General features: G+C 42.9%; 1 protein-coding gene across 3 annotated transcripts in view; it reads right to left on the bottom strand.

Annotated features, from left to right (window-relative positions):
• Positions 1-12347, bottom strand: part of LOC106602512 (zinc finger protein 69 homolog) — a 506109-nt gene that overhangs the window by 476537 nt on the left and 17225 nt on the right. Inside the window, exons 1-4 of one of the 3 annotated variants that reach the window (XM_045717538.1) lie at positions 10424-11075; positions 8118-8248; positions 7755-7922; positions 2291-2455 (exon numbers count right to left, since the gene is read on the bottom strand). The exons of 1 other annotated variant lie outside the window; for it this stretch is intronic. In XM_045717538.1, coding sequence (XP_045573494.1) covers positions 2291-2455; positions 7755-7922; positions 8118-8248; positions 10424-10706 — 747 coding nt within the window. In that variant the 5' untranslated portion in view covers positions 10707-11075. Of the gene's footprint in view, positions 1-2290; positions 2456-7754; positions 7923-8117; positions 8249-10423; positions 11076-12347 lie in introns of those variants that run through there. One more of the 3 variants, XM_045717537.1, reaches the window with a different exon arrangement.

Genomic DNA, 12347 nt, shown 5'->3' with positions numbered 1-12347 from the left:
AAAACAAAATTGACAATACAACTTTCATAACAGTTACATACCAATAAAAAATAAAAGTAATGATAATTATAATAAAGAAAGAAATAAAACATTTTAAAAAAAAGACTAGCCTGCTGGTCTTACGGAGTCGATAGGAACATTAGCCCAAGCTATTTAGGAGGGATATCACACCTGGCACAAATGATTGTCTAGTTCTGTTTTTCCTGCTGAGGGGTTCCCTATACCTGCGCCCAGAGGGGAGTAGTTCAAAGTCCAGGTACAGGGGGTGGCTTGGGTATAAAATGATTTTGTGAGCCTTACGGAGGGCCCTGACCTTAAAGATCTCATCCAGGCCTGACTGTTTGACTCCAAGTACCTTGCTTGCTGTGGTAATAATCCTTCTCAACATATTTCTCTGGCTGACAGTGGTATTGCCAAACCAACAAACAATACATTGTTTAGGACCTTGAGCGTGGCTGAGGTGCACCCATGACCAGCTTGGAAACCAGATTGCATAGTGGAGAAGGTACGGTGGGATTCGAAATGGTCGGTGATCTGTTTGTTAACTTGGCTTTCGAAGATTTAGGAAGGCAGGGCAGGATGGATATAGGTCTATAACAGTTTGGGTATGGAGTGTCTCCCCCTTTGAAGAGGGGGATGACCGCGGCAGCGTTCCAATCTTTGGGAATCTCAGACGATACAAAAGAGAGGTTGAACAGGCTAGTAATAGGACTTGCAACAATTTTGGCAGATCATTTTAGAAAGAGAGGGTCCAGATTGCCTAGCCCGGCTGATTTGTAGGGGTCCAGATTTTACAGCTCTTTCAGAACATCAGCTCTCTGGATTTGGGTGAAGGAGAAATGGTGGGGGCTTTGACGGGTTGCTGTGGAAGGTGCCGAGCAGTTGAACGGGGTAGGGGTAGCCAGGTGGAAAGCATGGCCAGCCGTAGAGAAATGCTTATAGAAATGCTCAATTATAGTGGATTTATCGGTGGTAACAGTGTTTCCTAGCCTCAGTGCAGTGGGCAGCTGGGAGGAGGTGCTCTTATTCTCCATGGACTTTACAGTGTCCCAGAACTTTTTTGAGTTTGTCCTACAGGATGCACATTTCTGTTTGAAAAAGCTTGCCTTAGCTTTCCTAACTGCCTGTGTATATTTGTTCCTAACTTCCCTGAAAAGTTGCATATCACGGGGGCTATTGGATGCTAATGCAGAACGCCACAGGATGTTTTTGTGCTGGTCAAGGGCAGACAGGTCTGGAGTGAACCAAGGACTATATCTATTCCTAGTTCTACATTTTTTGAATGGGGCATGCTTATTTAAGATGGTGAGGAAGGCACTTTTAAAGAATAACCAGGCATCCTCTACTGATGGGATGAGGTCAATGTCATTCCAGGATACCCCGGCCAGGTCGATTAGAAAGGCCTGCTCGCTGAAGTGTTTTAGGGAGCGTTTGACAGTGATGAGGGGTGGTCGTTTGGTCGCAGACCCATTACGAATGCAGGCAATGAGGCAGTGATCGCTGAGATCTTGATTGAAAACAGCAGAGATGTATTTGGAGTGCGAGTTAGTTAGGATGATATCTATGAGGGTGCCCGTGTTTACGGATTTGGGGTTGTACCTGGTAGGTTCATTGATAATTTGTGTGAGATTGAGGGCATCAAGCTTAGTATGTAGGATGGCTGGGTTGTTAAGCATGTCCCAGTTTAGGTCACCTAGCAGCATGAGCTCAGAAGATAGATGGGGGGCAATCAGTTCACATATGGTGTCGAGGGCACAGCTGGGTGCAGAGGGTGGTCTATAGCAAGCAGCAACAGTGAGAGGCTTGTTTCTGGAAAGGTGAATTTTTAGAAGTAGAAGCTCGAATTGTTTGGGTACAGACTTAGATAGCCTGCAGAGTTCTGTATTACTATCTTTGCAGTATATTGCAACACCGCCCCCTTTGGCAGTTCTATCTTGTCGGAAAATGTTAAAGTTAGGGATGGAGATGTCAGGGTTTTTGGTGGTTTTCCTAAGCCAGGATTGACACGGCTAAGACATCCGGGTTGGCAGAGTGTGCTAAAGCAGTGAGTAAAACAAACTTAGGGAGTAGGCTTCTAATGTTAACATGCATGAAACCAGGGCTTTTACGGTTATAGAAGTCAACAAATGAGAGCACCTGGGGAGTGGGAGTGGAGCTAGGCACTGCAGGACAGGAAACAGGAAACAAGGCAGGCAAAAATGATCCTAAATCAGCACTCCTACTCTGAGAGGCTTTGTGGATACGGGCCCTGACCTAAAACCATTCAGACAGTAGTTTACAGTGGGCTCACCTCAGTGAGACTGTGTGTGGTCCTGTGCTGCTCAGCTGGTTCCTCTGTGGGTTCAGGAGGAGGTGTAGTCTGGTTGTCCTCCATGACCATGGCCTCCCCAGAGTTCCCCAGACCCTCCTCACACCCCTCCTCCTTCACCAGCAGCACCTCTGGACCCTCCTCCTCCTGGAAGAGAGAGGTGATACAGATGACATAGACATACACTCCATCAGATACGTACAGTACACACTAAAAACATAGAGATAATAAACACACTTTAAACATGGAGTGTTTACACATCTCCACTACATGAGTCCTGTACTGTAGTTACAGAATGACTTTGTTGTTAAACCCATCATGGTGGACATAAATGATGAGGGTAAATAAGAGTCAGCTATGATAAGTCAAGTCATCATCAGACAAACCCGACTAAACTATTTTGACGTATACTTTTTTTTTCTTTCTACCACCCCTCCCCTAATTGCAGTAAACGAATGGACAACTTCCAGCTTATACATACTATATACATTTTACGGACATAGTATATTTTACATTATTTCTCTTTATTTTGGGCCCACCCTTCAGCTACCCTCAACCTCTCCCATCTATCCCTGAAGACCATCCTGTTTTGATTTCTAATTGTCATATATTTTTCAACTGTGCTGTATGACCAAAGTTCTGAACCTTTATATTCTCATAGTTGCTACAATTGTAATTTAAAGATGACAGTTTTTGCTAAGAGTATTATTATATTATTGATCGATTGACTATGACCTTTCAAATCACCCAGCAGTGCTATTTGCAGAGTTAGCACCAGGTAAATGTAGCAATTCATCAGCCATTCCTGAACCTGCTACCAAAAACAAGCTACATATGGGCAGTACCAAAACAAGTGATCTAATGACTCTATCCCTTCGCAGCAAAATCTGCAGAGCTGGGATGGTTGTATCCCCCATATATACAGTACATTCGTAAAGTATTCAGACTCCTTCCCTTTTTCCCAATTTTGTTATGTTATAGCCTTATTTTAAAATGGATTAAATTAATATTTTTCCTCATCAATCTACACACAATACTCCATAAGGACAAAGCAAAAACAGGTTTTTATAAATGTTTGCACATTTATAAAAAATATATAAACTGAAATACCTTATTATTGGAATCCACCGATGGTAAATTCAACTGATTGGACATGATTTGGAAAGGCACACACCTGTCTATAAGTCCCACAGTTGACAGTGCATGTCTGAGCAAAAACCAAGCCATGAGGTCAAAGGAATTATCCGTAGAGCTTCGAGACAGGATTGTGTCGAGGCACAGATTTGGGGAAGGGTACCAGCATTGAAGGTCCCCAAGAACACAGTGGCCTCCATCATTCTTAAATGGAAGGAGTTTGGAACCACCAAGACTCTTCCTAGAACTGGCCGCCTGGTCGAACTGAGCAATTGGGGGAGAAGGGCCTTGGTCGGGGAGGTGACCGAGAACCCGATGGTCACTCAGAGAGCTCCAGAGTTAATCTGTGGAGATGGGAGAACCTTCCAGAAGGACAACAATTTCTACAGCACTCCACCAATCAGGCCTTTATGGTAGATTGGCAAGACGGAAGCCACTCCGCAGTAAAAGGCACATGACAGCCCGCTTGGAGTTTGCCAAAAGGCACCTAAAAGACTCTCAGACCACGAGAAACAAGATTCTCTGAGAAACCAAGATTGAACTCGTTGGCCTGAATGACAAGCGTCACGTCTGGAGGAAACCTTGCGCCATCCCTACAGTGAAGCATGGTGGTGGCAGCATCATGCTGGGGATGTTTTTCAGCGGCAGAGACTGGGAGACTAGTCAGGATCGAGGGAAGGATGAATGGAGGAAAGTATAGAGATCTTTCATGAAGACTTGCTGGAGAGCGCTCAGGACCTCAGACTGGGGCGAAGGTTCACCTTCCAACAGGACAATGCAGGAGTGACTTCGGGACAAGTCTACGAATGTCCTTGAGTGGCCCAGCCAGAGCCCTGACTTGAACCCCATCTCTGGAGAGACCTGAAAATAGCTGTGCAGCTACGCTTCCCATCCAACCTGACAGAGCTTGAGAGGATCTGCAAAGAAGAATGGGAGGAACTCCCCAAATAAAGGTGTGCCAAACTTTTAGTCATACCCAAGAAGACTCGAGGCTGTAATCGCTGCAAAAGGTGCTTCAACAAAGTACTGAGTAAAGGGTCTGAATACTTATGTAAATGTAATATTTCCGGGTTTTTTTTAAATAAATTTGATGAACTTAAAAAAAAAAAAAGTTTTTGCTTTGTAGAATGGTGAGGAGAAAAAAATATTTACGCCATTTTAGAATAAGGCTGTAACATAACAAAATGTGGAAAAGGTCAAGGGGTCTGAATACTTTCTGAATGCACTGTAGATAGAAAGATATTGTGGCGATCAGCAGGTCAGCCACCAGGGGGAGACTCGTCGAGGCCTGGTAACAGATGGAGAAAACATCACGAGGCGATGGCTCCATCTGCTGGACGTGCCAGGTCTCTGCGGGCTCTCCAGCCAGGACTAATTGGGGCTGATTGGGAGCTGGTGAGAAATCAAGGGCGAATTGCTCACCAGCTGTGCAAGGCCCATAAAGCTGCCAGAAGGGCAGCACACAGGAGGAATGAGGGAAGAAAGGACTCCCGTGGTATTGTTGACGGTTGCAGAGGTAAGAAGAGGGAGTTCAGTTTTGTGCCCGACAGGATACAGCCAGACCCGGAATGCCTGAAGACGGCATCCCGGAGAGGGTCTCATGGTGGAGACGTATCCTTTTCTTTTTGATCTATTATTTAAATAAACACCCTTGAAACTGAGCTAATCCTTCTCTGTCCGTGTCTGATATGGGTAAACATCTTGACCAAACCCCCGGGTCTGCCACAATATATAGATATACACACTGTGCATAACATTCTATTGGTTGCAAGAATCTTGTATAATAATTTCAAATTGAAAGACTCAAAGTTTTGAATCAAGCGTAGTTGTCACATAAACCATGTGCCATGGAATAAGTATATCGAAAATCTCTTCAACTATTTTGTATGGTGCATTTGGTCCTAAAATGAAACTGGTATACTTTTATTTATCACAATGTTCTTTAACCAATTTTGGTCTTTAACGCAGGTCTGACAGACAAATTCGTTACCTTCTCCCCCTTCCACTTGCCTCATTCATTTTTACAGTAATGCTGCAGTTGGTTGTAATTTTGGATAGAGCAGACATTTCCATATTTTTGTAAACTGCATGTGTGAAATAACTCTACCAGTCCTATTTATGATATAATTGACAAAGATTACTGCTTTTTTGGTTTATTTTTTTATATTTTTTATATCAATTAGTATATTTGAGTTTAACCATAATGTGTTGTAATATTTGTTCTGTCTTTTCTGGTGGATTAAACTGAAAGATTATTTAATTTTCAAACAACCGAAAGTGAGGTTATAATCTGAATAAATGGAATAAGGTCATTCTTGAACACGGAGCGAACCATATTGGATTTATGTATAGCTTTTACATGACTGAAGCCTTTACATGATGTTCCATAATAAATAGGTGTTTGTTAGTGTGTGTATGTATATTCGTAGGTATATTTAGTTTATATTGGTTATAAAGTGCTGTTGTGTGATATATATGATCAGAAGTGATGTATGTTAAAGGGAGTCTCAATGAAAGTCTTAGAATGAAAAGTCCAATATTTTGTTTATTAAACAAACAAGTTTTAACTAGACCATATAAAAACCACACATCTCAACTACAAATCTGAATGAACTTGATAAACTGCATTCATTTTCTCATTAAAAGTGTATTGGGAAAAAAATAAGTAGTTGAATATAAGTGATGAAACAGGTATTTGTGATCATTCTATAGCCCCTCCCAGCTTGATTTTGTTTAATTTAAGGGACCTAGGAATTTTGTTTTGAAGCTAATTTCCTGCAATTCTACGTAGTTTAACAAAGACTCATTATATCTTTTAGGTAGGCTATTTAATGATAATAATAATACAAATTAATGGATAAGAAAAATAAATTATAGACCAGATTTCCCCAAATGTTATTCCGCTACCAAATATGTTTTATAATAATAATTTATATGAACATTCAATTTTATTATACATATATTTTACAGAAAGTGAATTGATCAATTGATAGAGAGAGTCACACATTGAATAAAATTACTTCCCAAGCAAAGTTACATTTCTTTGACTCCTCACTTTAGAAGGTTGTAGCTAAGCTTCTGAATGTCAGACTTATATATATGCCTTAAATATCCCACAATGTCTGGGCCTTGCACTTCAATGCTCATTGTTGTTGCGGAAATTGACCAAATACTGCTGTTTACTTTGTGCATCTATGTCATTTCGTTGAGTCTACCTTTAATGCAGGGTTTGATGTTAACATCAGAAGCTATTGAGTGGAATGGTTACTTTCTGTTATAGAGTGGAATGGTTTTTCTGCTGGTGAATCCTGAGGGATCTCCTCTCTGAGAACCTCTTCCCGCAGTGCGTACAGGCAAATGGCCTCTCTCCCGTGTGGACCTTCAGGTGTATCTTCAGCTGGTGCTGACGGGAGAACCTCTTCTCACACTGGGTACAGCTGAAGGGTTTCTCCCCTGTGTGGACTCTTTGATGCCTCTTCAGGGTGCCAGCCTCAGCGAAGCACATGTGACACTGGGTGCAGCTGAAGGGTTTCACTCCTGTGTGGACCCTCTGGTGGATCTCCACCCTCTGGGGGCAGCTGAAGCCTTTGTTACAGAACATGCAGAGGAACCGCTTCTCTTTACCATTGACAGATTCTGATCCCCCTCCCTGAGCGTGGCCTCTAGCCCTGTCGTTTGAGTTCAATACCTGATCGAAAAGGACGCGGCCTTGTGAATTGGAAGGCCCCATCGACGTGGACACTGGGTCGCGATCCCTGAACGCGTGTAAAGGGGAGTGGGTCGCAACATTTGGATTTGTCTCTATGATTTCCCTATAATCTAAGAAATCTCTGCCCTGTGAGTGTCCGTCTCCTAGGTGACTATCTGCATTCCATGAGGGAGGAGCGTCGCCCTCCAATTTCACAGTCAATTCATTTACAACCATAACCTCCCCTTTCTTAACTAGGCACCCTTCAGAGTATAGACTAGTACTGTACCGGTTCCAGTCCCCTCTAGAGAGATCAGTCTGTGTATCTAAACCCAAGGATATGTTGCCAGGGTCCATCTCTGTAGTGTAAGAACAAGACAGATCATCACCATCAGTGTCTAATGCATCACCATCAACATCTCCACAGGAATAAACTGTCCTCTGGCTCTGTTGAAATACCGGTAAATACTCTGAACCAGGAGCAGGAGGACAGCCCAGTGTCCCCAACCCCAGTCTCTCTGAGTCTGATCTGTGGTCAGATCCTGTGTGTAAGAGCCTGTGTGTTACAGTTAAAGTCTTGGTGTCTGTCTCTGACTTGAGAACGGCGTTCGGCGTTCCACTGACCTCCGTGATGCTGCTTCGGGTCCTGGGCTGCGATGAGGCGGTGGTACGGTCCTCCGTGGCTACAGGGGGCACTCCAGCCAGTCCAGTCTGGATGTCACTGATGTGCCGTGTGTCCTCTTCTCCTTCAGACCTCTCCAGTTTGATCCCAGGACCTGCAGCCTCTGCATCCTGACACAAGAAGAGGGGAGGTTATTACCGGTACATGAGTAGAATTGGATAACAATGTTGTAGGGAAGTCTCACAAGCTCCCCTATGGCAGATAAATAAGGATGTAAGCAAGTGAATAGCTGAGGGGAGCCTTTCTGAAATAAAGGGGCCACATTTAATGTACTGTAATTTTTTATGTTACATTATGACACTAACCTCTATCACAATAACATGCTGGGTTGAGGTTCCACACCCCTCATCAACAGTGATTGGTTGGTCATCGCTCCATGTATTGTGTCCCGCTGGTTTCACAAAGCTCCTGTGGCCTCCAGTGAGATGTCCTTCATCTGAGAAAGTAATTAGGGGAAAAATGCTTTTACGTAGGTTAGCTACTGTCTGTTCAACTGTATAGACCCCATTCTGTGTTTCAAACATTGCTGTACCAGGGCTATGTGCAGAATTTGGTTGCAGAAGACGGGGAAGTTCTCATAGAACGTCAGCAACAACAACAACAACAAAAAGTACATGTTGCTTATTTATGAATTTCACACTACTGTACTTTTGGATTATAATTGGATTTTAAGGCTTGCATGAATGTCCTGCTAGAAAATGTTTATCATCATCGCAAATCAACTGCATTACACTTAAAAATTATGGCTCTTTCGGCTAACTTTGCTACAGCCTACAGTGCATTCGGAAAGTATTCAGACCCCTTAACTTTGTCCACATTTAGTTACGTTGCAGCATTATTCTAAAATGGATTAAATCTTTTTTCCCCTCATCAATCTGCACACAATACCCCATAATGACAAAGCAAACAGATTTTTGAAATTTTTGCTAATTTCTATAAAAAAAAACTATATCACATTTACATAAATATTCAGACCCTTTACTCAGAACTTTGTTGAAGCACCTCCATACCTTCAGGCTCTGATCAGGCCCTACACCCAAACAAGGGCACTGCGTTCATCCACCTCTGGCCTGCTGGCCCCCCTACCTCTGAGGAAGCACAGTTCCCGCTCAGCCCAGTCAAAACTGTTCGCTGCTCAGGCACCCCAATGGTGGAACAAGCTCCCTCACGACGCCAGGACAGCGGAGTCACTCACCACCTTCCGGAGACACCTGAAACCCCACCTCTTTAAGGAATACCTAGGATAGGATAAAGTAATCCTTCTAATCCCCCCCCTTAAAATATTTAGATGCACTATTGTAAAGTGGTTGTTCCACTGGATATCATAAGGTGAATGCACCAATTTGTAAGTCGCTCTGGATAAGAGCGTCTGCTAAATGACTTAAATGTAAATGTAATGTAAATCTTTGGCAGCAACTACAGCCTCAAGTCTTCTTGGGTATGACGCAACAAGCTTGGCACACCTGTACTTGGGGAGTTTCTCCTATTCTTCTCTGCAGATCCCCTCAAGCTCGGTCAGCTTGGATGGGAAGCGTCGCTGCACAGCTATTTTCAGGTCTCTCCAGAGACCGGGCTCTGGCTGAGCCACTCAAAGACCTTTAGCCATGTCTTCATGCATTTTGTGAAAGTGTGATATGTGGTGCAGTTATGTGTGTCTGATGGCAGTGTATTCCAGACATGAGAAGCTCTCACAGAGAAAGCGGATTTACTAAAGGTGCTTTTCCTTAAGGGAACTATACAGTCACCTCTCATGGCAGACCTTGTGGATCTATTGCCATATGTTTGGGTTTTCTGATTAACAAAAATACTGAGTGGAAGGGGAGCCAGGCCATTTAGGATCTTGAATACAAGACATGCGTCGGTGTATTGCACAAGATTTTCCCAACTCGGGAGCTCATGCTTTCTGAGGATGTAACAGTGATGCTGGCTATTGGGCTGCCTATCAAGCACTTTGAGAGCCTGTTTGTAGACAGACTGAATAGATTTTAACGTTGTACAGCAAGCTTGGGCCCAACTTGTCAAGCAGTATGTTAAGTGAGTCTTATGGCAAAGGGTCTGAATACTTTTTGCTTTGTCATTACGGGGTATTGTGTGCATATTGTGTTAAGAAAATGATTTAATACATTTTAGAGTAAAGCTGTAATGTAACAAAATGTGGAAAAAGTCAAGGGGTCTGAATACTTTCCAAATGCACTGTATGTCAATGAGCGTTAGCATTCTAGCTAACAGCTGCATCCAAAATAGGTATTATGTAAACAAAAAAGACCACAACCAAATATGATCTTAGTGACTTTTCAAGTAATAATCAAAACATTGTACGTGTATGACAAACCAAAAATGTGTGGCTCTGGTTACAACAACCTATGAATGATTCTTCGGGGCCCTGACCGACGACTGGGTGACATGTTCTCATTCTGCAATCTACATCCAAAAGTAGCGCCCACCTGGTCGATATTGTGTCTGCACAACATAGCTAGCGAAGTAATCAGGGAAATTACTTCATACTATCCAAAAACTAACCAAGACCCAATTCTGGGTAACTCATCTGAACACATGTGCAGAAGGTAATGGGGCGACAGGCCGCGTAGCCTTGGCATTCTACAAATTGTACCTCTTGCCATTCCGCTGTATCGGTCGAGGATCTTGACACTACTGGAACGACTGGCGACGACGCGATCTCGCATTGTCCTCTCTGCGCGCTCCCGTGCCATCTTCAGTTCCAGTAGCTGTAGTTTCCTCCGCAATGCCCTGTTATCATTCTGGCTTTGAGAAATTTCCAAACGAAACACTGCATAGTCGTCGTCTACGAGTTTACAAATATCTGCCACGGCAGCATTCGCAAGCACTTCCATGATGGAGGCTATTTGAGTGTGAAAAACCATACAATTAGCCATTGTTAGCTAACGTTAGCAGCTAGCTAGCGTTACCTAGATAACATCTATCAATAAAGTCCTGTCTACAACGCGAATTAAAGACTACATGGGGTAAGAATGTGGTGCTGTGCTGTTAAATGGTCCATATTCTGAGTTCTATTGTGTTGATAAACGTCTAAATAACAATAATAAAAACGCTAAAGTGGAAATGTTTCTTGGTCGATTACATTGTTTATTTCCGTTTACACTGAAGAGAGAGGATGTTGTTCTTCTTCGAGGAGGTTTAACGGCGGTTGGCATCCAATATATGTTGCATTACCGCCACCTATTAGACTGGAGTACAACTACATTGTACTTTGCTTGAAAAATAAATAAACAAATACCCTACCATCTAACACTACACTCAGAAAAAAGGAACACCACCCTACTCCAATATTTAAATCTATTTAGTCCTACCTCATGCTAACAACCTTAAAGGATGGGACATCACCACTCAACACACCCTGTAACTCTTCTGATGTCAAGTCACACACCCAAATACATCTCTGCAGCTGCCACCACAACCTCAATTTTCTGCGACTTATGTTCCATCCTTGCAGTACAGTTGATAACCATTGCTATAAATGCTAAAAATCCAATCTTACTGAAACATATCACTTGTTGTCCTATCCCTCTACTGGTACAGATCTACTACTCCTCTCAGGATCGTTCCTCCTTGACCCATCTTCCTCTACTTACTTCACTGCCTCAGCATATGACAACTTCTGCACTACTCTAACCCTGGAAACCACCTCAACCTGCCTCTCTCGCACAGGACATTTCTGATCCCCAGTCCCATGGGCACCCCTACAATTAACACATACCACTACTTTCCCCAATGCGACACATTCTTTTGTCTCATGCCCTTCTGCACACTTCTCACACCTAGGAACCTCCCACCTACACACTGCTGCCACATGCCCATAAGCTTGACACCTGTAACGACGTAATGTATTCGGCACAAAAGCTCATACAGGATAACTTATATACCCAAACATCTTTGACGAGAAAAGACTCAACATCAAAATTCAAAAGAACAGACTCTTCTGTTTCCTCACTCTCGCCACCCTGTCTGCGTGGCATCAAACGACGAGCATCACACCAAACGACGAGCATCACAAACACCGGGAATCTTCCCCTTCAGTTGATCAACTTTTACTGCTACCGCAGTAATCACTTCTTTCAAGGGATGTTATTGGTAGGCGTCATAACTCAAAGGGTGTGGCTAAATGAAAAGAGTATGTGCACTGTACTTCATTTTTTATTACATTTATTTTAACAGGGAGAACAAGGTCTATTTTGCAAGGGAACCCTGCATCTTACAATAGCACAACAAATTACACAAGAAATACACAAGAAAATAAAAGTACAAACAAATAAAATAAGACATACTCATGAAAAACAATCACATTCTTCAGCAAAGAGGTCCTCTTTCCAATAGTGTGTGATTTGAGGTGTTCCTGCATATGGGAATTCCTGCACCTGTGGTGTTTTTCTAATAAATTATGATTGCCGAATCATTTTGAAGCACAGAAGGTAGGTGCCACCTTAATTGGGAAGAACGGGCTTGTGGTAATGTCTGGAGCGGAATCGGTGGAATGGTATCAAATACAAACACATGGT

This window comes from Salmo salar, chromosome ssa04, assembly GCF_905237065.1.
Source record: "Salmo salar chromosome ssa04, Ssal_v3.1, whole genome shotgun sequence".
Classification (NCBI taxonomy): Eukaryota; Metazoa; Chordata; class Actinopteri; order Salmoniformes; family Salmonidae; genus Salmo; species Salmo salar.
Note: the sequence above shows the minus strand (reverse complement) of the source record. Positions and strands in the feature narration are given on the sequence as shown.